The sequence below is a fragment of the Cynocephalus volans genome, chromosome 9, assembly GCF_027409185.1.
Source record: "Cynocephalus volans isolate mCynVol1 chromosome 9, mCynVol1.pri, whole genome shotgun sequence".
Classification (NCBI taxonomy): domain Eukaryota; kingdom Metazoa; phylum Chordata; class Mammalia; order Dermoptera; family Cynocephalidae; genus Cynocephalus; species Cynocephalus volans.
In genome coordinates this window covers 75,338,726-75,363,541 of record NC_084468.1, presented here as the reverse complement: position 1 = coordinate 75,363,541, position 24,816 = coordinate 75,338,726, and the positions used below count along the sequence as shown (strand labels likewise).

General features: G+C 37.2%; 1 protein-coding gene across 1 annotated transcript in view; it reads left to right on the top strand.

Moving 5' to 3' along the window:
- Positions 1–20,539: 20,539 nt before the first annotated feature.
- HSD17B11 (hydroxysteroid 17-beta dehydrogenase 11) overlaps positions 20,540–24,816 on the top strand; it is a 38,406-nt gene continuing 34,129 nt past the window's right edge. The window contains exon 1 of the mRNA XM_063108481.1: positions 20,540–20,749. Within this exon, the coding sequence (XP_062964551.1) occupies positions 20,540–20,749 (210 nt within the window). The remainder of the gene's footprint in view (positions 20,750–24,816) is intronic.

Here is a 24,816-nt window from a genome sequence, read left to right as displayed (position 1 = left end):
AGAAGCCTAGACTGATTTAAGCAGGAGACAGACAGGATCTGATTTTTATTTTTGAAGTATCCCTCTGGCTACTGTAATGCAAGTTGGAAAATGGAGTGGTTGATGAAGAGACAGAGGTTTTTTTGTGATTTAAGATAGAAAATAAAGTGTGTGTGCCAGTGAAAATGATGCAGCAAAGTATTATGAAGGGGTTCAGAATAGCTGTTGTGGCATGAAAATTATTTTGAGCTAAGAGCACTTGAGAATACAGGCTTTCTTCTGAACTTCCTTCTCTATCTAAAAACAGAGCCTCCTATCTAAAACTCAATCATCATAAATCATCTCCCAGGTAGTTTTGCAGCTAAGGAAGATTGACTCATCACGGTGGATAAGTCAGCACCATACCTAAACAGACATTGTCACAAAACTCTTATATTTGCCATCTATTCTCCTAAGGGCCCATGTATCTTTCCCAAAAGCCACTGTTTTCCCAAAAGCGCCCTTATCTTCTTCCCCTCCCCCTATTAAAATTGTACTTAAGAACCAAATTCTAACTGCCTTTTTGAGTCACATTTTTCTGTGAAATCCTGTACATACTCATACATGAATAAAATTTTGTTGTTTTTTTTTTCTTGCCAATCTGTCTTTTGTCAGTTTAATTTGCAGGCCCCCAATTACTGGGGGTGGGGGGGACTTGCTTTCCAGGGCAGGAAACTACTTGCTGTTTAGAAATCAGCTCCAACAGAAGAGGGAGTAATTGCAAAAAGCTGGAGAGGCAGGAGGGGCAGGAGAGGATGGGATCCAGTGCCTAGCGGAGGGGGGGGAGTTGCCCTGAGGCAGTAGCAGGAACACTTTATCCATAGGAATAGTAATGGAGGCAGAGCGCCTGGGTTCAGGTTCAGAGAGTTTGATCAATTCAGTGGTTTCATTTTTGTCAGTGCAGGTCATCAGCAGAGAGTGAGGGCAGGAAAGGGAATGTAGGCAGTTCAATGAGAGAGGAGAGTGTGTGATAAAGCCTCTTTTAGAAAGTGGGAAAGCAATCACAGGAAATTTTCTCCCAGAGGCTATTTAACACCCACTTGAGATTTATGTATATGAATTCAGTCAGCATGGTTGAGGTTGGTTATGTTTTTCAGGAATGATTAGCTTCTTGGAGTAAGCACAAAGCAAAACAGAGTGGGGTTTAACTAGGGGCTGGGTCTTTGCCAGGTGAGTCCAATGGAGGGAGTATGCCTCAGGAGAATGATTATAATGAAGGACCATGAAATGTAAGCTTTAAAGAAGGAGGGAGGAACTCAGTCAAGTATACTGAAAGTGGAAGAGTCAATTGATTGGAGAACACCAGTCAAGCAGTTGCTCCAGTGGGTGAGCTAGAAGGCTAGGGGTGGCTGTGAAAGAAGGGAGGCTCCAAGCTGAGACTGGCATGCGGTACAGGAATTGGGGTTATCAAGGTCATGAATACATTAAAAAAATTGGTGAAGGGGGCTGGCAGGATTGCTCAGTTGGTTAGAGCATGGTGTTATAACACTGAGGTCAAGGGTTCTGAAAGAAAATCATTGATAAAGAGAAGTGAGTAAAAGGCCAACAATCTATCACATTTTGGCCTTATCTAGTCTCTTCTCTGCACTTTGGTCTCCAACGTGTAATTTTTTTTACCATTACACAATAGCAGTAAATCTGTCAGCTCTCAGAGGACTTAGCTTCCATGTGTATGAGAGAGCAGTGAACTCTCAGAGATCATCACTGACAGGAATAGTTAACAAACAGTAAATAGACTTACCATTTACACAGGAGAGATCCTAAGACAAAGGGTTCTGGAAGCTTTATAAAGCTCCAGAAAAATAGGAGATAAACCCCTTTGTGACTTGGAAAACTGCAAACAATAAAGGTAGCAAAAAACAACAGTGTTGAGTGGTTTTGTCTTAGAATAAAGTAAACCCAACAGTAGGAAAGAAGACCTGGGTTAAGCAAATTCATTCTAATGCCTAGGGTTACAAGTAGAGAACAGATAACCCTGCATGCCCTTTTACTTACTCTCTCATTTACATAAGGGAATTTTTATATGAAATAAATCAAGTTATAATGAATATCCACAGGAGCCTTGAAGAGAAAAACAGGAAAAACAAAACAAGGGTGGAGATTATATGAAAGGTTCTGAACATCTTTCACTCAGTACAAGGTTTACCCTGAGTCACTTAATAACAGAAAAGTGTAAATAAATTAGATGGAAACAGCATTAAGTTCTGGTGCAGAGTGTAAATGTCAATCTCTTTCAAGTCCTGAATTAAAAATTATATAGTTTGGACATTGTGTATAACAAAGTTCTTAGATAAGATACCCAGGTTTAAATTCTAGTCTCACTTATTGTGGCAGAAAAAATTTAATCTCTATATATGTAGTTCAGTTCTGGTTAACAACTTTAGAATCTCATTCATGAATTTATTTTTCTTGGAGAACAAACAGATAATTTCCTTATAAGCTATTTCCAAACTGGTCATCGAATTTATAGATCAAGTTTTTTGAAACTTCCTTTGACTGTGACTGAATTAGTCTTCAAAATTATTAACTTTTGTGCCTACGTGATCCTCTTTTCTTTGATTCAGTCAATATATAAGGGTACTTCAAAAAGTTTGTGGAAAAATAGGATAAAAGATAACATGCATCTTTCCATAAATTTTTTGAAGCAGCCTCCTTGTTTCATCACCTTTAAAATACAAGGCACTGAATTATGTTTAATATTCCAGGTCAAAAAAAAATCTAATACATTTTAAAAGAATCTAGGGAGTAAAATTTCAGTTATCCTCCAAAATACTACTCAAATGTTATTTACTGTCCCATTATTAAGACATACATTTAAATATTCCTTAATAAATTGTAATAAAAAAGCTGGAGACTAAAGGAAAGATATGATCCTGTAGTACCCTCAGCATTAGGTGTGATTATAAAATAGGAGACAAATTTTAAACAAACTTGCCAGAAAGTATAAACCTCCTTTCACTTCACAGGGAGGAGATACATTAATGTTACTCTTACACAAATGAGGAAACTTCTGAGACCTAGTGAAGCTTGGGTAAGTGACTCTCAAATGAGGGTTAAAATGGACCAGAGGGCAAAACAGAGGCTTCCCTAAGGAGGAATAATCAGGACAATGTATAATTTGAAACAAAAGCATATTTAGTATTAATATGCTTAATGCTATTATTAATATTAATACTCAGAGATATATTTAAACATTAATTATAGTTAATTTTTGTTCAGTTATTTCAAATAATATTGAAGGAAAGCATCAAGTTTTTAAAAAAATTTTTAATCAAAATGATGGTTATGAATTTTTAAAAATTTAAGAGCCTAGAAACAAATATTAAATTCTTTGTCTTAGACCTAATGGCCGGTAAGTGCAGGCTCAGGAAATCAGGTCAGCCTGACTTGAAATGCCGCTTGTATTTCACTCAAACATGCTAGATATTTCCTGCTCAGGGATTTGCACTTATACAAATGCGCTGGATTAAAGTGTAAAACTATTTTTTTCTGTGGATCCTGATATAAAATATTTGAAAGACACTACACTACATTAAACTGTCTCCATTTTTCCCCTCTTTTACCTGAGGCCTCCTAAGAACAGAAGTAAATTAAGTATGTATTCATACAATAAAATTAACCTTTTGCTAAAGTAGTAGTTTATTAAACTAGATGACCTTGTTTGTCCATTTTCTTTCATAGCTTGTATGTTATTGTTGCTGCTTTATTTAGTATATTACAAATTTTAGAGCTTATGTAAAAATATGAAAGAAAAATAAGCTGGAGTGGTATTTTCCTTATAGTCTTTAACTCAAGTGAATAGCATTTATAACTCACTTGATCTCAATCCATAAGTAGCAATATTTTTGTTTCTGACAAGAAAAAAACAACAGATTAAATAATAATGCATTTTTGTTAGACCATAGGAAATAAATACTTTCTGCCTAAATCTAGTTTTTTTCCTACATGTCAAACATTGACTTTTTGGATTCTGGAAGTCGTTATTTGACTTTTGGCTTTCTGCCATTCAAGCAGACTCATTTACATCTGTTAAATAGTCATTCTCAAGCTATGTGATCAAAAATCATTTTTTCCCCAAATGATGTATGCTAATAAACATAATTTAGTAATGTATTATACATTTTATTAAAGTTAGTTTTAATACAAATAATTTCTAAATCAGATTGTTTAGGCAAAGGTATGTAATACTCTTTTAAAACACCTTGAGATGGGGCTGGCCCCGTGGCTCACTCGGGAGAGTGCGGTGCTGATAGCGCTGAGGCAGCGGGTTCGGATCCTATTTAGGGATGGCCAGTGCACTCACTGGCTGAGCATGGTGCCAACGACACCCAGCCAAGGGTTGTAATCCCCTTACGAGTCATTAAAAAAAAAAAAAAAAAAAAAAACTTTGAGATGGATAATAACAAAATTGTGGTTCTTGATTAAAGTGATACATGAGAATGTATACAGTTATTTATTTGATAATCTCATCATTAGAGATCTGAGTGCTTTACCACTTGTGATAAAAAAAAATAAAATTGTTTATCACAGGTTTTCATTAAATAAAGTGGTATCATACACTATTCATTTTCTGATAAGTTACTATTTAAACATATGCCATGTAATTGTGGAAAGTTATATTCAAACCCATATTTCAAGAAGGCTTTCTTACCATTACTTAGATGTAAAATAAAGGTGCAATGAAAAGACCTTTGTGAGCCTCCCTGAATACCTGGACAGTGTTCACAAGCTATAAACACAAAATCAAAAAGTGGACAAAAGCTGGGTCATTTTACCTGTTTGAAGTGATTTAGAAGACAGAGATTCTCAGGTGGGGCTAGAGAAGTCCTGGAGAAATCTGTTCATTATCTCTAACATTGATTAGATATTTATCTGTTAATCACATCTGTGTTTTCCTATTTGTTGATTGGTTGATTGGTTGGTTGGTGTTTTGCTTGTTTGGTTGGGGTTTATTGTTTTGTTTTGCTGGAGTTTTGTTGTTGTTGTTGTTGTTGTTGTTTTTCAGATTCTAGGGTCTACTGACAAAGGGGTGCTTGGCTAAGTGAGGCCAACTAACAGTCATTTGAGTTGGGTCCTGTCTCTAGCCCATCCAAATCCAAGGACACCTTAGTGGCCAAAAAGAGGAGCACGGTACTCAGGAGTATGATCTTGGAATTAGAGAGACCTAGATTACCGCATTGTGAACCATAGGACAAAAACAAATCACTTCTCGTACCTCAGCTTTCTCATTTGCAAAGTGAGGATAGTAATACCTTCCTACCTCAAAAAAATGGTTATGAGAATTAAATAAGATAATGTTCACAAAGTGTTTATCCCATCTTACAGTTGAAAAAGCTGAGCCACGATGAAGCCAAGGAACCTGCCTGAAGTCACATGTAGTAATGAAGAGCATGTACGTGAACAAAGAACAGAAATGAAGCTATCTTGGGCAAAGGGCTAGCTTGAGGGAAAGATAAAGAGTGTGGTTAGGTCTACTGAGTTTGAGATTATGAAAGAGGTTAAGATATAAACGTGCAACAGAAAGTTGAATAAAAGGTATGAAGTTCAGACTAAAGGTCAAGACCAGAGCAATACACCTGTGAGTCCCTCACAGAGAGGTGGAAATTGAAGTTATGGGCTTAGGTAAAACGTCTAGAGAAGAGAGTGTTCAACATATTCTTCTGATTTCGACTTCATCATCAACTCTTCCAGCCTCCCCGTACAAAGAAGTATCCTCTTCCACCTCCCTGTTACTCTCTGATAAAGCATCCCTTTGACTCTTTCAGAGAATTTTTATAATAGCAAATTTGTAATTCTACAAGTATATTCATTTGGATTATTACTTCATTTTCTGCCTTCCTCACTAGGCTGTAAGATTCACAGAGATAGTGAGTGATTTTACTCAACATTGTAACAATAACAACAATAGCAAACTCTTCTAAGTGTTTTTTTAGGTGAGGAAAATGAGGTACAAAGGATTAAGTAATTTGTCCTAGATAGTAGAGCTAGTAACAAATGGGGCCAGGATAAAAACCCTAGAAACTTGACTCCAGAATTAGTGCTCTTAACTTCTGCTACTATGCCACACTGCCACACCAAACCCAGGACCTATCATAATCATTGGCACATAGGAAAAATTTGTTAGATGAATGGATGAAGGATTCAATCACATCATCTTACTAATTGCAAATGTATCAGGACTCCTCATCTCCAACTGGATGACATCATATTCTAGTCTGTAATATAGAAAGCCCTACAGACCTACCTGCAATTCACCTCTTCAGCCATATCTCCTCTCTCTACCCCTTGGAATTTTACAGTGCTCAGATGCTATGGATTGAGTGTCCCCCCAAAACTTGATCCCCACTGTGACAGTGTTAAGAGAGTGGGATATCCTATTATGGTAATTGAAAGGTGGGACCTTGAAGAGGTGATTAGATTGTAAAGACCATGCCCAAGTAAATGGATTAATCCATTGATGGTTTAATGGTGGTCATGGGCATGGATCTGAGGGCTTTAAAAGGAAAAGGAGTGAGAAGTTAGCTCTGTCTCTCTCTGCCCTGCCATTCTTGCCATGTGAAATCCTACATTGCTGTAGAGTCACCTCGCCATATCTGTTCCTTGGACTTTGGACTTGCCAGTCTCCAAAACTGTAAGCAATAAATGTCATTTTCTTACAAAATACCTAGTTCCAGGGATTTTGTTGTAAGCAATAGAAATAGACTAATACAGAAAATCCATATCAGAGTAGTGGGGTGTTGCTTATAACAAATAGTTGAAAATGTGGAACCAGTTTTGGAACTGGATAATGGGCAGAAGCTGGAAGAATTTGGAGGAGCAGGCAAGGAAAAACCTAGATGTTGGTGAGGAGAGTTTAGAATGTATTAGAAACTGGTTAAGTTATGGTGACCAGAATGCTGATAGAAATATGGACAGTAAAAAAAAGAAAGAAAGAAATGACAAAAAGACTATAGACAGTAAAGGCCATTCTGAGAAGGTCTTAGATATAAATGAGATGGAATTTATTGGAAACTGGGGCAATGATTACCCTTGTTATGAACTTGCAAGGAACTTGGCTGCATTCTGCTCATGCCCAAAAGTTTTATGAGTGTGGAACTTAAGGGTTCCGAACTAGGGTATTTGGTGAAAGAAATTTCTAAGCAGCTAAGCATTCAGGAAGCTGCATGACTACTTGCAACAGCTTATGCTGATGCAAGAAAAGGCATGATGTAAAGCTTAAATTCATGAGTCAAAAGAAAACAGAGGGCAAAAAATTGGAGAATTCTCAGCCTGGCCCTGTGGTAGAGAATGAGAGAGCATTTCCAGGAGAAAAATTCAAGGGTGCAGCAGAAGGACTGGCACTAATAGCCAAGACAATGGGAGAAAGACCCTGAAGGCATTTCACAAGTCTTCCAGACCTCTCCTCTGATCACAGGCCTCCCATCACAGAGATCTAGGAGGACCAAATTGTTCCCAGGGACAGACTCGGGTTGTTGCTGCCCTGCATCACCTCAGAATGCTGCTCCCTGCACCCCAGTTGCTCCAGCTGTGGCTAAATTGGCCCTAGGTGTGACTGGACCCACAGCTTCAGAAGAAACAAGCTGGGAGCCTTGGCAGTGTCCTCCTGGTATTAAGTCTGCAGGCTACAGAATACCAGAGCTGTGCCATCCAGATTTCAAAGGATGTATGGAAAAGCCTGGGGACACAGGAAGATATTTGTCACAGGGGTAGAGTCACCACATACAGCCTCCATTGAAGCAACACTGAGCAGAAATGTGGGGTCAGTGTTGCAGCAGAGAACACCCACCAGCACCATGTCTAGTGGAGTCATGAGAGTGGGACCACCATGGAGATTCCAGAACTGTAGAGCTACCACCATACAATGCCAGCCTGGGAGAATTAAAGCATGTCCAGAGACCAGGAAAGCCATAAGAGTGGGGCTACAGGGGGACTTGGAGGCCCAATTCCTGCACCAGCATGCAGAGGACATCAAACATGGAGTCAAGGTACATGATTCACAAGCTTTGATATTTAATACCTACCCTGCTGGGTTTTGGTCTTGTTTGGGACTTGTTACCCCTTTCTTTTGGCCTATTTCTCCCTTTTTGAACCAGAATACATACCCTACCCTACATTTGTCCCATCATTGTATCTTGGAAGTAGATAACTTGTTTTGATTTCACAGATGGGACTTTGAACTTTGAACTTTTGAGTTGAAATGAGTTAAGACTTTGGGGATGGAATGAATGTGCTTGTATGTGAAAATGATATGAGGTTTGGGGAGCAAGGGGTGGAATGCTGTAGATTGAATGTCCCCCCAAAATGCAATCTCCACAGTGACACTGTTAAGAGAGCAAGAAATCCTATTATGGTAATTGAAAGGTGGGACCCTGAAGAGGTGATTAGATTGTGAGGACCATGCTCTTTTAAAGGAGAAAGAGAAATTAGCTCTCTCTCTGCCCTGCCGTTCTCGCCATGTGAAACCCTGCATTGCTGTAGTGTCACCTCATCAGGTGTGTTCCCTGGACTTTGGACTTCCCAGCCTCTGAAACTGCAAGCAATAAATATTGTTCCTTTACAAATTACCCAGTTCCAGGAATTTGTTATAAGCAATAGAAATGGACTAATACAACAGAACACGCCATGTCATACCATCTTCTCTTTGCACACACTGTGCCACCTGCCATGTTCCTTCTCTTCCTGCCCATTAATCTGGTGAACTTCTACTTAAGTTTGTCTGTGAAGCATTCTCCAACTTTCAAAGGGAGAAGTGGCTGCTCCTTTCTTTGAGCCTGCATTGAAATTAGTCTTTATCTCTCATGGTACTTTTCACACTGTTCAGCATTCTTCATTTTGCATATGTGTTTCACCCATTGGACTGTTTATTTCTTCCAAATATTAATATTTCCATACACATCACTTTGCACAGCTACTGGCACATACAGAAACTCAATAAATGCTTGCTAAATTGAATTGAAATGGAAGTGAAGAGGATTCAGTGAAGAAGTTAAAAATGGTGAAGTCCGTAGAACAAAAAATTTGTGTCTGGCACAGAGAAATTGCTCAGAAATATCAATTGCTTTGATTTGAAACAGCATAGGATAATTTCCAAAAAGAAAAAATTAAAACATTCAAATGAAATTTGGCTAATAGTATTAATAGATTCATAGGCAATACAGAAAGTGACACTTAGCTTCCTTTAAATGCTTCAGAAACAAAGAACAAAGATGTCTTTTAAAGAAGAACAATAGCTTGAGACTACATAATGTAGTAGAAAGAGAATGTGGTCTTTGCCTGCAAAAAGACATGGTATTGTAGATAAAATGGAGAAAGAGAATAGCTCTGTAGACAAAATTTCAAGAAAGATACAAACTACCAAAATTAACTGTGATATTATGATATATATATATATATACAAGGATGTTGGTTTTGTCCACAGTTCCCGGCTCCCCGAGGCAGAATTCTAATCTTCCCCACCTTTCTGTCTAGGAGCTGGCCATAAAGAAATTCTCTGACCTACCTTGTCTGATTATAGGTGATAAGACCCCCATTTCAGGAGGGGTCCTGCCTCATACCTGGAAGGAAGGAATGTTGCACAAAGGGGCCAAGAAGAAGCTGAATAAACAGGCCTTGCTGGGTTTCCCCACCCAGTCTGTTAGTGTTAGAGCATTCCCTTTTTGTCCAATCACATTTCTACACAGTTGTCCATGCTTCTAATCATGTCTATGTAATGAAGCTTCCATAAAAACCCAAGAACACAGGGTTCAGGGAGCTTCTGGACAGCTGAACTCACCTGCATGCTGGGAAGGTGGTGCACCTAACACGGACCCGTCCAGACCATGTCCTATGTATCTCTTCATCTGGCTGCTTAATTGTATCTTTTAAAATATCCCTTATAATAAACCTGAAAATATAAGTGTTTCTCCGACCTGTGTCAGCTGCTCAAGTGAATTAATTGAGACAAAAGAGGGAGGAGGGGGACATGGGCACACCGATTTATAGCTGGTCAATTAGAAGTTCAGCGGCCTGGGATTGTGACTGGCATCTGAAGTGGTGGACATTCTGGGGGAAGAGCCCTCAACCTGTGGGATCTGACACTATCTTCAGGTAAACAGTGTTGAAATTGAATTGAATTGAATTGGAAGACACCCAGCTGGTGTTCATGGCAGAACTGATTGCTTGTTTCTGACACATACCTGGTGTCAGAGCATGTTGTGAGAGTACAGAGGGAGGAAATGAGTGTGTTTTTCCCACTCACTAACTCAAGAAGAAATAAAAAAACCTTTGAACAGACTTAAAACAAGTAAAGAGATTGAATTAATATTCAAAAACTGCTCACAAATCAAAACCCGGGCCCATATGGCTTCCCTGGTGAATTCTACCAAACACTTAAAGAAGAACTAATTCTTTACAAATTCCTCCAAAAAAAAAAAAAAAAAAAATAGAAAAGAGAACTCTATCTAACACATTTTATGAGACCAGTATTACTCTAAGACATTACAAGAAAACTACAAACCAATATTTTTTACATGTAGAGACACAAAAATCCTCAACAAAATAGTAGCAATCTGAATTTAGCAATGTGCAGAAAGGATTATACACTATGATCAAATGGGATTTATCCTAGCAGTGAAAGGTTGGTTTACCATATGAAAATCAGCTAATGTAATATACTATATCAATGTAATTTTAAAAACCCACTTGATCATCACAATAGACATAGAAAAAGTATTTGACAAAATCCAACACCCCTTTATGCTAAATAAATAAATAAATGTTTTAATTTTTTAAAAATCTCAACAAACTAGGGATGGACCAGAACTTCCTCAACCTGATAAAGAGCATCTATGAAAAATCCCCAGCTGACATCATACTTAATGATGAAAGACTAAATACTTTCCCCCTAAAATCAGGAACATATCTCTATATTGCTAGATATCTATATCGCTACATATCCATATATCTCACCACTTGTCACTTCTAATAAGCATAGTACTGGAGGTTCTGGCCAGGGCAATTAGGCAAGAAAAAGACATAAAAGACAACCAGATTGAAAAGAAAGAAGCAAAACTATCTCTACTTGTGGATGACATGTTCTTGTGTATAGAAAATTCTAACAAATCCACTAAAAAAATATTAGAACTAATAAACAAGTACATTAAGGTTGCAGGATATAAGATCAATGTAAAAAAATCAATTCTATTTCTATATACTAGCAATGACAATCTGAAAATGAAATTAAGAAAATTTCATTTGCAATAGCCTCAAAAGAATAAAATGATTAAGAACAAATTTAACAAAAGAAGTGCAAGACTTACATTTCTGGAAACTACAAAACATTGTTGAAAAAAATTAAAGAAGACCTAAATAAATGGAAAGACATTTCATGTTCATCAATCAGAAGAGTTAATATTGTTAAAATGGCAATACTGTTAGATTTATCTACAAATACAACACAATCCTTGTGAATATTCCAGTTGCCATTTTTGTGGAAACAAACAAGCTGATCCTAAAATTCATATGGAAGTGCAAGCACCTCTGAATAGCCAAACAATCTTGAAAAGAACTAAGTTGGAGAACTTATATTTCTGGATTTCAAAATTTATTATAAACCTACAGTTATAAGTTTAGTACTGGCATAAGAATAGATGTATAAATCAATGCTAGAATTGAGAGTCCAGAAATAAACCTACACATGTATGGTCAATAATTTTTGACAAGTTTAGCAAAACAATTCAATGCGGAAAGTATAGTTTTTTCAACAAGTGGTGCTGATACAACTGAATATCCACATGTAAAAGAATGAATTTGGACCCCTACCTCACACTGTATACAAAACACTAACTCAGTATGGACCAACAAGCTAAATGTAAGAGCTAAAACCATAAAACTGTTTGAAGAAAACATAGGCATAAATCTTTCTGCCTATGTGTTACCAGGCCCAAGTCCAGCTGCCTGCCCCAAACAAAAACCCCAGCATGGCTTGCCAAAATCTGTTACCCCAGAGAATTCAGCTCCTGGCTTAGTCTTGTCACAATCTTGTTACTGAACCCCAGTTTGGCTGCCTGCCCCCTAACAAACACAAACAACTTAAAAGTCAAATTGTTGGTAAAAATGGAAGTCATCTTTTATTGGGGAATGCCAGTGACCTGAGGAGAGATGTTAGGCTAGCCCATCTCTCTGGTAAACCTGAAGGAGAATGGCCAGACTAAAGCCATCTCCTTGACTCAGATTTACTGAGGCATTTATAAAGAGAAGATTGAGGGAATGAAACATGAGAAGTGAAAAGCAGAAAGGAAGAGGATGTGAACTATGGGGACTCTGTGCAAGGAGCTGGGTGCAAGGTCTTGCCAAGACTCCATCTGCTTTCTGTTCCCCTCCTTGGTGTTATCTTAGGGTCCTGCTGGAAGGGTGGAATCAGAATAGCTTTACTGATGTCTTCCTTTACTGATGCTTCTCAGAGTCTAGACAGTACAGGTCTCATTGCAAGTCTGCAAGAAAACAACTGACTGGAAAACAACTTTACATTTATGTAAATTATGTCATCTTGCCCCATAACCAAGGTTCAAAATATCAAATAACCAAGGGAAAAGAGTTAACTCAGAGAAACGCATGCTCAGAAAAAAACTGTGTCTTTAAAAAATTTGTCTACAGCCCAGGCAGTTTTAGGTCTCAACATGGCTTCAGTCCTGCTTACTCCAACATATATTGGATTAGGCAACTCTTTCTTAGATACAACACCAAAAGCACAACGTCAAAAGAAGAAATAGACAAATTCGACTTCATCAAAATTAAAAGCTTTTGTGTATTAAAGGACACTTTTGAGACAGTAAAAAGACAACCTACAGAATGGGAGAAAATATTTGCAAAGCATATATCTGATAAGGATCTAGTATCCAGAATATATAAAGAATTCTGACAGCTCAACAACTCAAAGACAACTCACCCATTTAAAAAGTGGGCAAAGAACTTGAATCAACATTTCTCAAAGAAGATATAAAAATGGCAAACAGCACATGAAAAGATGCTCAACATCATTTGTCATTAGGGAAATGCAAATCAAAACCACAGTGAGGGACTACTTTATACCCAGGAGGACAAATATAATAATAATTTTTCAGGTGGAGTTCTGGTGAGAGGAAGTAACCACTTGAGCTAAAGCTGACCCAATTTTTAAAGACAGAAAATAACAAGTGTTGGTGAGGGTGGGGAGAAACTAGAGCCCTCATAATTGCTGATGGTAATGTAATACAACGCAGCCATTGCGTAAAACAGTTTGTCAGTTCCTCAAAATGTTAAACATGGAGGTACCACATGACCCAAAATTCTACTCCTAGGTATGTGCCCAAGAGAATAGAAAACACATGTTCACACAAGTATTTGTACACAAATGTTCATAGTAGCATTATTAATAAGAGCCAAAAGGTAGAAACAACCCACATGTCCATCAAAGAATGGATAAACAAAATGCGGTATATCTATACAATGGAGTATTATTTGGTAATAAAAAGAAATGAAGTACTAATACATACCATGACATGGATGAGCCTTGAAAACATCATGCTAAGTGAGAGGAGGCAGTCACAAAAGACCACATATTGTGTGATTGCATTTATACGAAACGTTCACTACCGGCAAATCTATACAGACGGAAGTGGGGATGGAAGACAATGGGGAATGATTGCTAATGGATATGAGGTTTCTTTTTGAGGTGATGAAAATTGATTTGCATTCTAAAATTGATTTGTGATAATAGTTGTACAACTCTGTGAATATTCGAAAAACCATTAAACTGTACACTTTTCGTGGGTACATTTTATGGTATGTGAACTATAAGCCCTACCATTTGTTGTCAGCATCATGTTGGGCAAGTTACTTAACCTCCCTGCACTGTCCTTGCTTTGTAAATTGAGGATTTTATTTTCCTTTCCTCAGAAGTGTCTTTCTTCTCTCATTTATTCAATATTTATACTCATTATTCTTCTCGAAGGGAAACTAAAAAGTCAAGAATATATCAGCGACTATGCCTTCAACCTAAATGTTTATTGATAAATGATCAAGTGATTCCTCTCAAATTCTAAAGTATTGAGGTTAATTCAGATTTGACTGGAACTGTGGTTTTCAAAATATGTTTGCTTATGACTCTTGGTCACACATGCACAGTTTACCATGTACCAAGCCCTATTCTGACCATTTTATAGATGCTATCTCATTTAATCTTCTTAATAACCACAATAAAACAAATACTATAATTTTCTTTCTTTTACAGAGGAGGAAACTGAAACCAGATAGCTACATACCTTGCCCAAGATCACAAATAGTAATTAGTTCAACCAGGATTCAACCTCAGGCAGTCTGGCTCCAGGGTCTATTCTCAATGCCACTTTGTTGCCTCTTAAGTAACCAATACAAATAGGTATACACACACAAACACACACACACACACACACACACGCACACGCACGCACAGTCTTCCACTCTCCATCTACCTATATAAAATGAAATAAAAGTTTTACCAGAATACTTACCCAGAGCAATATCCTATGATATTTTCTATAAATATTTTATAAATATATTTTATTTTTCAAAATGCTAGGGTGATTTCACAATTTTCCTCCAAATTGATTTCACAACATAACTGATTTCCTGACACAATTTTTAAAATGCCAGTTGGGCAGAGTTCCTTTAGTTGGCTTCATTGCACATGAAGAAAGTAACCCTAATAATATTGAATGGATTTAAGAGTTTAATGATCTTAACAAAACGTAATGCACTATTTGAAAATGAAGCCTCCACTTACATGGACCACCATTTATACTTTTTCTCCTACATGGATTAAAAGCAGGTTTGAAATGCCCTGCATTTTAGAGTCCTACTTACCCTCAGGACACAACTCAAATCCAGTCCTCCAGTAAGACATTCCTAACACTAGCCATTGGAATTAATCTCCTCCCTCCCCACCCATTGTTTTCGTTTCTATTCAAATATTTGGGTTTTCTTTTTTTCAAGGTAACTTATTGGTTAGTCCTCACTTTTAGATTGCAGGCTCCTAAAGCTATCTTTTTCTCCACTTTATATCCCTCATAGTGCCTTGCACATAGAATATGTAATAACATTTGTTGAACTGGGTCAAATAGAATTGATAGCAGTTTCTTAAAAGTATTTTATTAGGAGTAATAAAGACACTAAAAGAGTTTATTGGGGGAATAAAGAAGAGGAAGAATTCCTTTCAGCCTTTCCACAGTATAATAATGGCATTTTCTTTGATTGTTTTTGGGAAAGTCTGTTTTCTTTTTATGGATAAAGTCTGACTTTTATGTTTAAATCAAAAGTTAATTTTTTAAATTAAACCAAAAACTTTCATAAAATTCTTTGCTTTTTAATAAATGAATTATTAAATTAAATAAATTAATTTCACTACCTCAGATAATTTCTAAATGGATCTTTGCCTACTTTCAAGTAGGACACTTTGATATTGCAGTGTAGTATTTAACAAGGACCTTTGCTTCATTTACCATAGCCTGCAAAATGAGATCATGTGGTAAAAAATAAATTATTAGAGAAAATTACATTATATTTTTGTGTGTGTGTGTGTGACCGGTAAGGGGACCGTAACCCTTGGCTTGGTATCGCCTGCACCGTGCTCAGCCAGTGAGCACACCGGCCATCCCTATATAGGATCCGAACCCGCAGCCTCGGCGCTCTGCACTCTCCCGAGTGAGCCACGGAGGGGTCAGCCCTCTTTTGTTCAATTCTAAATAGAGAAAAAATGGGAACTCTTGGGTTTAGGTGTCTTAAATCAAAATCTAACAATAGCTGTAAAATGTTCCAGGAAGTACAAGGGACAATGGCACAGAATATCTCATGAGAATAATTCTATGTGCTTTGGCCATCTCCATATTGTCCTTTTAGATGAGTTTCTAAAGCCATTCATTGTTCTAACATATGATAAGGAATTCTGTTGTCGCATATTTTAGAGTTTCATGCCATCTTTATCTTGAACGCCTTCAGAATATTATCTCCTTTCTCACTATCTATGCCTTTGCTCTACATCCAAAGGATTGCTTTTCCAATTTCTTTAGGTGTGGCAGCTCTGTGCAGCTGAAATAATCCTGAAGGGGTTGCCAAGTGAAGTCTACCTGCCAAGAGCACACTCTAGCTGTACAGGGCATCTGGATGACACATCTCCATGATCATCACAATAGTCACAATGTCTACAGAGCTATCCTTGGTTGTGAAAGGGAAGGAATTGAAAGGGGAAGCAATCTGTCCTACTATTTTATAATATTTGTACAACTCTTCAAGGGAGTTTGAGATTGAGGATTACTTATGCCAGAGCCATAGTGCTAAAGGTGAGTTTCTATCTTACACAAAAACATTCGCGTCCTAGAATAGTCAATCATATCCCCTTAAGACAACAATGTAGAATAACTTTATGTAACTGTGATGAATGATAGCAGACACAATGTTTATAATAGTGCTTTTTAAAAAAAAAAAACAAAAATAAAAACATATTTCTAATGTTTCTTCATTTTTCCCAAAGAATTTTTTTTCAAAATTTTTACAGCACTTACAATGTACCAGGCCTTACTCCAAACACTTTATACTCTTTCAGTCCTCTTGACAACCCTATAAAGTAGCTACTCTATTAATATCCTTATTTTATAGATAAGGAAACCAAAACACAAAGACTTTAAATGGTTTATCCACATTCAAACTAGAAAGTGATAGAGCCGGAATTCTAACCTAACCTCAGAGTTTTTTCTTTAACACTATGCTGCCTTTGACTTCATAAAGGCCAGTATTAACAGTTTTGAGATGACACCAATTTCTTCTGGTCCACTCCATCCCAAGCCGTCCAGTAAGCAGCATCATATTGAGAAAGGCCAGTATCTAGCAAAAATACAATTTGCTGACTTTCCACTTTCAAAATCAACCAATAGACCAAGCACAGAAAACGTTACAGCTATAAAATAGAAAGTATCAGTCCTGACCACATGAAAGTAGATATACAGGGAGGTAGAAATGGACCACCAAGGAAAGGAATGGGGCATAGCCTCCTCTCACGTATTGGGAAGCCAAAAATAGCAGCCTATAGTTGCTGGAACAGGACATAAAAAATATAAGTATGTTCTCTAAAGTTACAAATAAAACCAAATAGAAGTAGTAAAGATGGTGATGTACTTATACTGGGAAGACAGGGAGAAGGGAGTTAGGGGAGAAGTGAGCGAGCTACATCCTCAACTTTCATAAGAGAAAATCAATTAATAATGTCCACAATTGATGAATCAAGAAATAACTCTGTAAACCTTTATTAGAGGCATGGAAGTCAATAGCTAAATGGTTCATAAGCAGTTAAAGAGTTGGACAAGGGTAAGAGTCAGCTAAAGACTGTTCCTTTTTATTACTTGCCCTGTTGAACCATTTTTAAACCAGATAAATTAATTACTTTGAATTCATAGATTCACTGCTTAAAAAAGAAAAAAGAAAAAAAGATTTGGTTGCACAAGCTAACATGTCACTCCCTGCACCTTTAAAATTTAGACTTCAGAGCTAACTGTGAAGGTTTCTATCCCAAGATGACAAGAAAACTACTGGAAGAGCCTACTTTAGCACAGTCTGGCAATCATTTCTGAATGAAATCTTCCTCAGCATTCTTTAGAGGAAAAGTGACCATTCTTCACTGCCCTAGGTAATTGCTAAGTGTGGTGGCCTATCAGTCTAAATCCACTAGGATACCACAGAGCCAGCCTTGAGATCATAGACCTATTACTGGCTAAAATATAGTAAAAGCTATCATTCATTACATATATTTGTGTGCAAGATGTTTGTGTGCAAGTTGTGCTTTTTCTATATCTCATTTACTCTTGTGTTTTAACTGTCATGTATTAACTCTGTGTTTTTATCTCATTTACACTTCATAGCAACTAAGCTGCTATTATATCCATTTTATAGATGAGGTAACTGAGACCTCAGGAGAGGTGAAGTAATTAACCAGATATCATACAGCTAATAAAAACTTGGTAGGAATTCAAACTCATTGTTTTAACAGCTGCAATCTATCATCTGCTAATGAGGTATTTCCATCACCTAATGGTATAAGACGGAGGTGTTATGAATGTTGTGATTTAATATTAGGAGTTTTTATCCTTTTGAATTTATCAAGTTATTTAGAACTGGGTTAGCTTTTCTTTTTTGCCTGAAGAAATGAGGCAATAGCATAGTGACGATGGTCTAGGTTTAAATTCAACTCTACCATTTATACTATGGCCTGGGCAGTTTGCTTAATTGCTCTTAATTCTTTATTTCTTCATTAGTATAATAGAGATTTTAATTGAACCTACTGCTTAAGGTTATTGAGAGGATAAAATGAAATGTTGTATGAATGTGATGCACTTAGCATAAAGCCTAGCCATGGTGAGTGCTCAAGACATCGATGAAAGACCTCTTATCTTCACCTTTCTTTTTCTTTTTTTTTTTTTTTATACCACTTCAACAGCTGGGATGGCAGCATGAAATTAAGATGCTCCATGTATAAAACATTTTAAACTCTACCAATGAAAGCTACTTTTAAAAACCACAAATATATAAAATCACTTACATTAGCCCGTGTCAGATTTGAAGCTAATCAGCATTCACAGAACCATTCACATCATTCATATTATATTAATGTTAATTATAATTTACATAGAGTTGAATAGTTGATAAAGCACTGTGTTTTTTGTTAACTTATTTGAACTTTGACAAGAATCCTGTAGGGTATTAGTAATATCCCAGTTTTACAAATTAGGAAACAGATGCTCAGGGAGGGGAAGTCACATGTATGGGATTCTGGTATGACTGCGTCCAAATGCTAGGTTCTTACTACTAGCTTTTTTAATCCAATTTTTTAAGTAGGATAGAATAGGAAAGAGCAGAGCCAGAGCCTCAATATATATGAACATCACCATATGTGAAAGCTAACACATACACACACACATATACTAGGTCACCATGTAAAATACGATTTCTTCCTGTAGGTGTTGGGCAAAACAGTTTGACAAACACTGAACATGTGTCTAGGCCCAGGTGTGTTTTAAATTCACTGTGGAAACTTTAAAAAGTCAATCTAACTGATTTATTCATTTACAAAATAGGGATGTAAATATTTTTCTTCTCTACTTCCTAGGAGGCATTTGAAAATTAAGTGATACATGTGGAGAAAAAAAACTTTAGAAACTGTAAACTTTCTGTACAATTGTTTGTGTTTTTGCAAACTTGAATTTAGGGGCTATACAAAAAAAGTTGCTGCTGATATGCAGAATTAAAAGAACTCCACAGTGACCTTCTACTTTTGTGGGACCGTCACTATCCCTTCATTCTCTGTAACAATGTAGGGCTGCTTAAGAGGGAGAAGTGAGTATGAACTACTTCTGAACTTCATTTTTTTGTGATCTTTCTAGCTCTCAAATAAAAAGGTTGACCATTCATCACCCATATGGCAAAAGTCTTTTCCCAAGCACTGGAGTGTCTTGCACAAAGCCCACATTCAAGTCCTGTAAGGAAAAAAACGCATATAACAGACCATTATTAAGATCTTACTGCTCCCAAGCCCTAGTTAGGTTTTTTCTTACAGTAACCAATCTCCAGGATATATATATATATATATATATATATATATATATATATATATATATTTTTTTTTTTTTTTTTAAATAACCAGTTAACATATGTTAAATACCCACATATATGGGCTACTAAAACAAATAGTTAGGCGAAGTGATTTTCTTTCTATTTTATTATTCATTCTGGAGGCAGTGATTTATTAGCCTAGATAAAGACACAATTACTCAAGTGCAATATATTTTTCCAGATTCTAACAGGCCAAGTGAAAATTGCTTATCCAAATATGCTCTTCCCTTTAACTTTTTCCTGGGGCTGGATTATCGCTGTTCTTGAAAAGACAAAATCTCCTCTTCCTCCAGAAATCGTGCTTATTCAAAGTAAACTGTGTTTTAGCGTCATTTCTCAGCCGGAAGCAGAACAATGGACCTTTCCAGGATTCTGTAAGATAGGAATCTACATTTGCCTCTGTTATCTAGTGATCGGCAACCGTCAACTTTCAAAGAAGCATCTGGACGACGGACACTGTCAGTTACCCTTGTACGAGAAGGGAATTTATCAAATTTGGGAAATCAAGCGTGCAAATAACCCTCCAAGGTCGGCTCACGAGACTGGGAGAAAGTAGGTGAAAGGCTGTCGTGGCCGCACACCTCGCAGGGGCTGCACGACGCAGAAGGAGGAAGCTCGCTCTGCCCTGGACTTTGTCCCTCCCTGAATTCCGAGCGAGCAGCCTCCGCACTGCAGCCCGAGCCAATTGAGAAAGACCTGGCAAAGCCCAGCCCCGCGGAAGGAACGGTTTCAGAGTTGTTTGTTTCTCTTCTATAGAGGAACCCTTCCTCGCACTGGCTTGTACTCTGTCTGGTGTTTGATCGAATAACCCTTCAAAAGCAGTTTGAGTGATTGGTAGGAAACACACCAAAAGCTGGCAGCAACAAAAAGAATGAAATTCCTGCTAGACCGCCTCCTGCTTCTGCCCTTACTAATACTCTTCTCTTTAGAGTCTTTCGTGAAGCTTTTTATTCCTAAGAAGAGAAAATCAGTCACCGGAGAAATCGTCCTGATTACGGGAGCTGGACATGGAATCGGGAGACTGACTGCCTATGAATTTGCCAAACTTAAATGCAAACTGGTTCTCTGGGATATAAATAAGGTAATAGCGTTTACTGTGTTTTACTTCCTGGTACCTTTAATCTGTGGACACGTCCGCATTTTGCTGGCAACCACCCCTTGCAGCATCTCTGTAAAGTCGGCATAAAAAAATTTCTGTTGCCATTTTGCAGATGTGGGGGGGGCATGAATTTAATGTGTTTGTGATCACACGATGAACAGACCTAGAGGATGTAAGATTCCCAGTTGTTGTCCATCACTAATTTGACATTATAAATTCATCCTCACTTTTGCTCTGAAAATAATTTGTGATCTCCTCCTGAACCTGATTTCACTGATCCCTCTGCCTTAATTGTATGGAAAAAGTAGTCGTTTTAGCTGGTATAATAAAAGAGTAAGAGGTGTGTACCTATTAAGAAAAAGTCTTACTTGCAGTTACTGAGATAAGTGGTTTAATAGATTATACCCAACAAAAAGCAATGTTACTCTGCCATAGTTATTGCTAAGAGTAATTTTTTAAAACCATCTTTTAGTAACAACAAAAAAGAAAAAGAAAAAGACCTTTACTGTAATCTTTTACCCAGGACAGTTGTAGGTATGGGCTTAGGGAAGGGAAGAGGACCTAGAATCTAATCTTTTATTTGGCCTTTGATAGATGAACAAAAGGGTTTCTGGAAGGCATCTGATGGCCTGAAACCCATCCATTACACACTAGTTGACATCCAGTATTGTAAACAAGAATTCAAAGGATGTGAAGTTAAATGAGAGCTAACCCAGCAAGTGGTTGATTGAGACAGCAATCAACAAGTAGTTATTATCTATTGCCTAGACGTTAGAGACAGGGTGGCAAGCAGGAGATAGGGTCCCATGCCCTCAATTTAGTAGAAAAAAATAGACATTAAGTATTGACAAGAACAATGAAAGATACAGACTAGGCCCAGCCTAGGCAGGCGTGGTCATGGTCTGGCATGGTGGTGTGGTCAGACACATCTGAGCTCTCCACTTCTCCATTGGGTAACTTACTCAACTTTCCAGAGTTTTAGTTCCTTTTCTGCAAAATGGATAAAATAACAGTACCTACCTCAGAAGGCTGGGAGGATGATATGAGAGAATGTATGCAAAGCAATTAGCACAGTGTCTGGCACATGGTAAACACTCCTAGAGTCTTAGTCTTATTACTCCTTGACAAAGTGCAATTTAAGCTAAAATTCAAAGATGTGTAAGAGTTAGGTTAATGACTTCCAATGCTCAGTGCTGGTTTGTACAAAATTTTCTCTGATCTGGAGAGAAGTACATTTATCTAACAAATATTTATTGAGCACCTACTGTCTGCAGAGGACCATTCTAATGCAGAACTGAGGATACAGCAGTGAAGAAAACATGAGCCTTATGAACTAGGGACAATAAACAAGACACACTGTATAATAAAATTTATAATTGTTAGATGGTGTCAAGTATAAAGAAAAAGAAACATCAAAGGGGTAAGGGCTGTGTACGGGGGTGGGAAGTGGGGCAGCAGTGAGAGTGTTGATCTTGCACAGGTGGAAGGCCTGACTGAGATGGAGACAGTTAAGTCAAGATCAGAAGATGCTAAGAGTACGGTGAGCCCTGCACATCTGTCTGTGGAGAAGGATCAGCAAATGCAAAGCCTCGCACAGAGCAAGGGTAGGGAGAGAGTACAAGAAACATCTGGCTCTGTGCTGTCCAATAACGCTAGTAGGTGGTAGCCAAAGTTCCTTGAGCATTTGTCTGAATTGAAATGTACTGTAGGTGGAAATACCCACTGAATTTCAAAGACTTAGCATGAAGAAAAGAATGTAGAATATCATATTAATTTTTATATAGATTACATGTTGAAATAATAATTTGGATGTATTAGGTTAAAATTTAATTTACCAGTATATTTTATTTGTCTTTTTAATGTGGCTACTAGAAAAATTAAAATTATGTACATGACTCACATTATATTTCTGTGGGATAGCGCTAGTGGCAAGACGTTCAGATCATAAAGTTTCTTATAAGTTATTGTATGTACTTTGGCTTTTAGTGTAGGGAGTCAGTAGAGACTTTTGAACCAACTTCTATAGAAGAGAATCCTTTGGCCAATGGATTGAGAAGGGATTGAAGAGGAGAAGAGATTGAAGGATCAAGTGAAACAAAGAGAGCAGTTAAGACACTATTGTGATAATTCAGATAGGAGATGGTAGGATGGTAGCTTGTCAGACCAGTGGTGGTTGTGACAAGTGGTCAGAAAAATTAAGGACAATGTAGTGAGTTTTTATTAGGTTAAATTAGTTTAATTTAAATAATCCATATTTTATTTCTAGATTATGTCTTTTCTACTTTTTTTGAGGTAGTGGTTTTTTTTCAATGAAATTACAATGGTAGTATATGATAGTTATTTTGTTAGTTTTTAATGTCCTTACTTGACCAAATAAAAGGTTGGTAATCCCAATTCAGTATACACACCCCACTCTATTTTTCTTGGAATTTTATAGATTTTAAATTCTAAAAGTCTGAGAACCACTGAACCTAACTAGGGAAGGGTAGAGTTGGGGTTTGAAGCAGTCCAGGTATAAACTAGAGATGTGAAACTCTTGGGCTGGTGAATATGTGGAGGAGGGCAAAGGAGTTAAAGATTGTTGTTGGATCAAGCTGCAAGGGCAGGATGGGACCAGATCAAGAGCTTTTCACCTAGGGTACAAAGACAATTTCTCAGATGAACTCAAGTCGTGAGGATAGCAATGGCCAAGAGTACCCATCTCGGGATGTCAGGGACTGGCATCTTCATATTTATCATTAAGGCTACAAAAAAGGAATGTGAACTTAGGGAATAATTACTAGTGGCTTCAGCTTTGCTGTTCTACTGAGATTGACACCAGAAATTATTCATTCTGTGTTATGTAGATAATCCATCGCTTCTTCGACATTTGTATCCCCATGCCTGGTTAGATTAGTTTGGAAAGATAAATTTACAGTAAGTGGTAAGCACATAATATGTGCTCAAAAACTGCTTGTTAAATTAAGAAATGAATTAAAGAATAATTTTTTTTTAAAGTGGGAGGAATCAGAAAAATATTTAAATTTTTAGTACTCTAGATAATGGGTGAAAAGGTCTTATTCGTGGTGATAGAAAGCAAAGAATATTAAGTAAAGACTAAAGGAGAACCCAGGATTAAACTGTAAGTATTGTATCCAACACAGAAAAAAAGTTACCAGAGAAAATCTTAAAGAATAATGAGCAATTCCACTGTGCTGAGAAAAATTTTAAAGGAGAAATTCATTTTTTTCCTGAAGGTCTGCTTATTTTTTATTTCTTACCAAGTGAATATGGGGGGGTCTGAAATTTTTCTTGGAGGGATTGAGAACTTAAATTGGTTGCACAGTTCAGAGGGTGTGGAAAGCAGATTTTGGATCTACGTGAGGAAGACCAAAGAAGTAGGGCAAACGTGAGACAGAAGATGTGAAAGAAGGCACCTGGACCTCCACACGGGCAGTCTATTGGTGGTTACAGAGAGCCAACCAGGAACAAGAAAATCTCTTAAAATGAAATAAATGGGAAATGAATTTTTATTGTAAAATTTGTTGAAAGTAGGGAAATTTATTTGTGCAAAATAAAAAAACATTATAAGGAGATTATAAGGAGAAAACCCCAAGAATCATTGTAGTATACTTTTTTTTTTTCTTTTTTCTTTTGGCAGCTGGTCGGTTTGGGAACCCTAACCCTTGACCTTGGTGTTATTAGGACTATACTCTAACCAAGCGAGCTAACCAGCCAGCCCATATACTCTCTTAAAACTTTTTTTAATGTGGTAAAATATATATAACACAAAATTTCCCGTTTTAATCATTTTTAGGTGTACAGTTCAGTGGCATTAGGTACATCCACATTATTATGTAATGATCTCTGCAATCTCTCTCCAGAACTTTTTCATCTTCCTAAACTGAAACTCTGTACCCATTAAACATTAACTACCCAAACCTGTCTCTCCTCTGCCTCTGTCAACCACTATTCTACTTTTTGTCTCTATGAATATAATACTCTAGGTACCTCATGTAAGTGAAATTATACAATACTTCTCCTTTTGTGTCTGGCTTATTTCAGTTAGT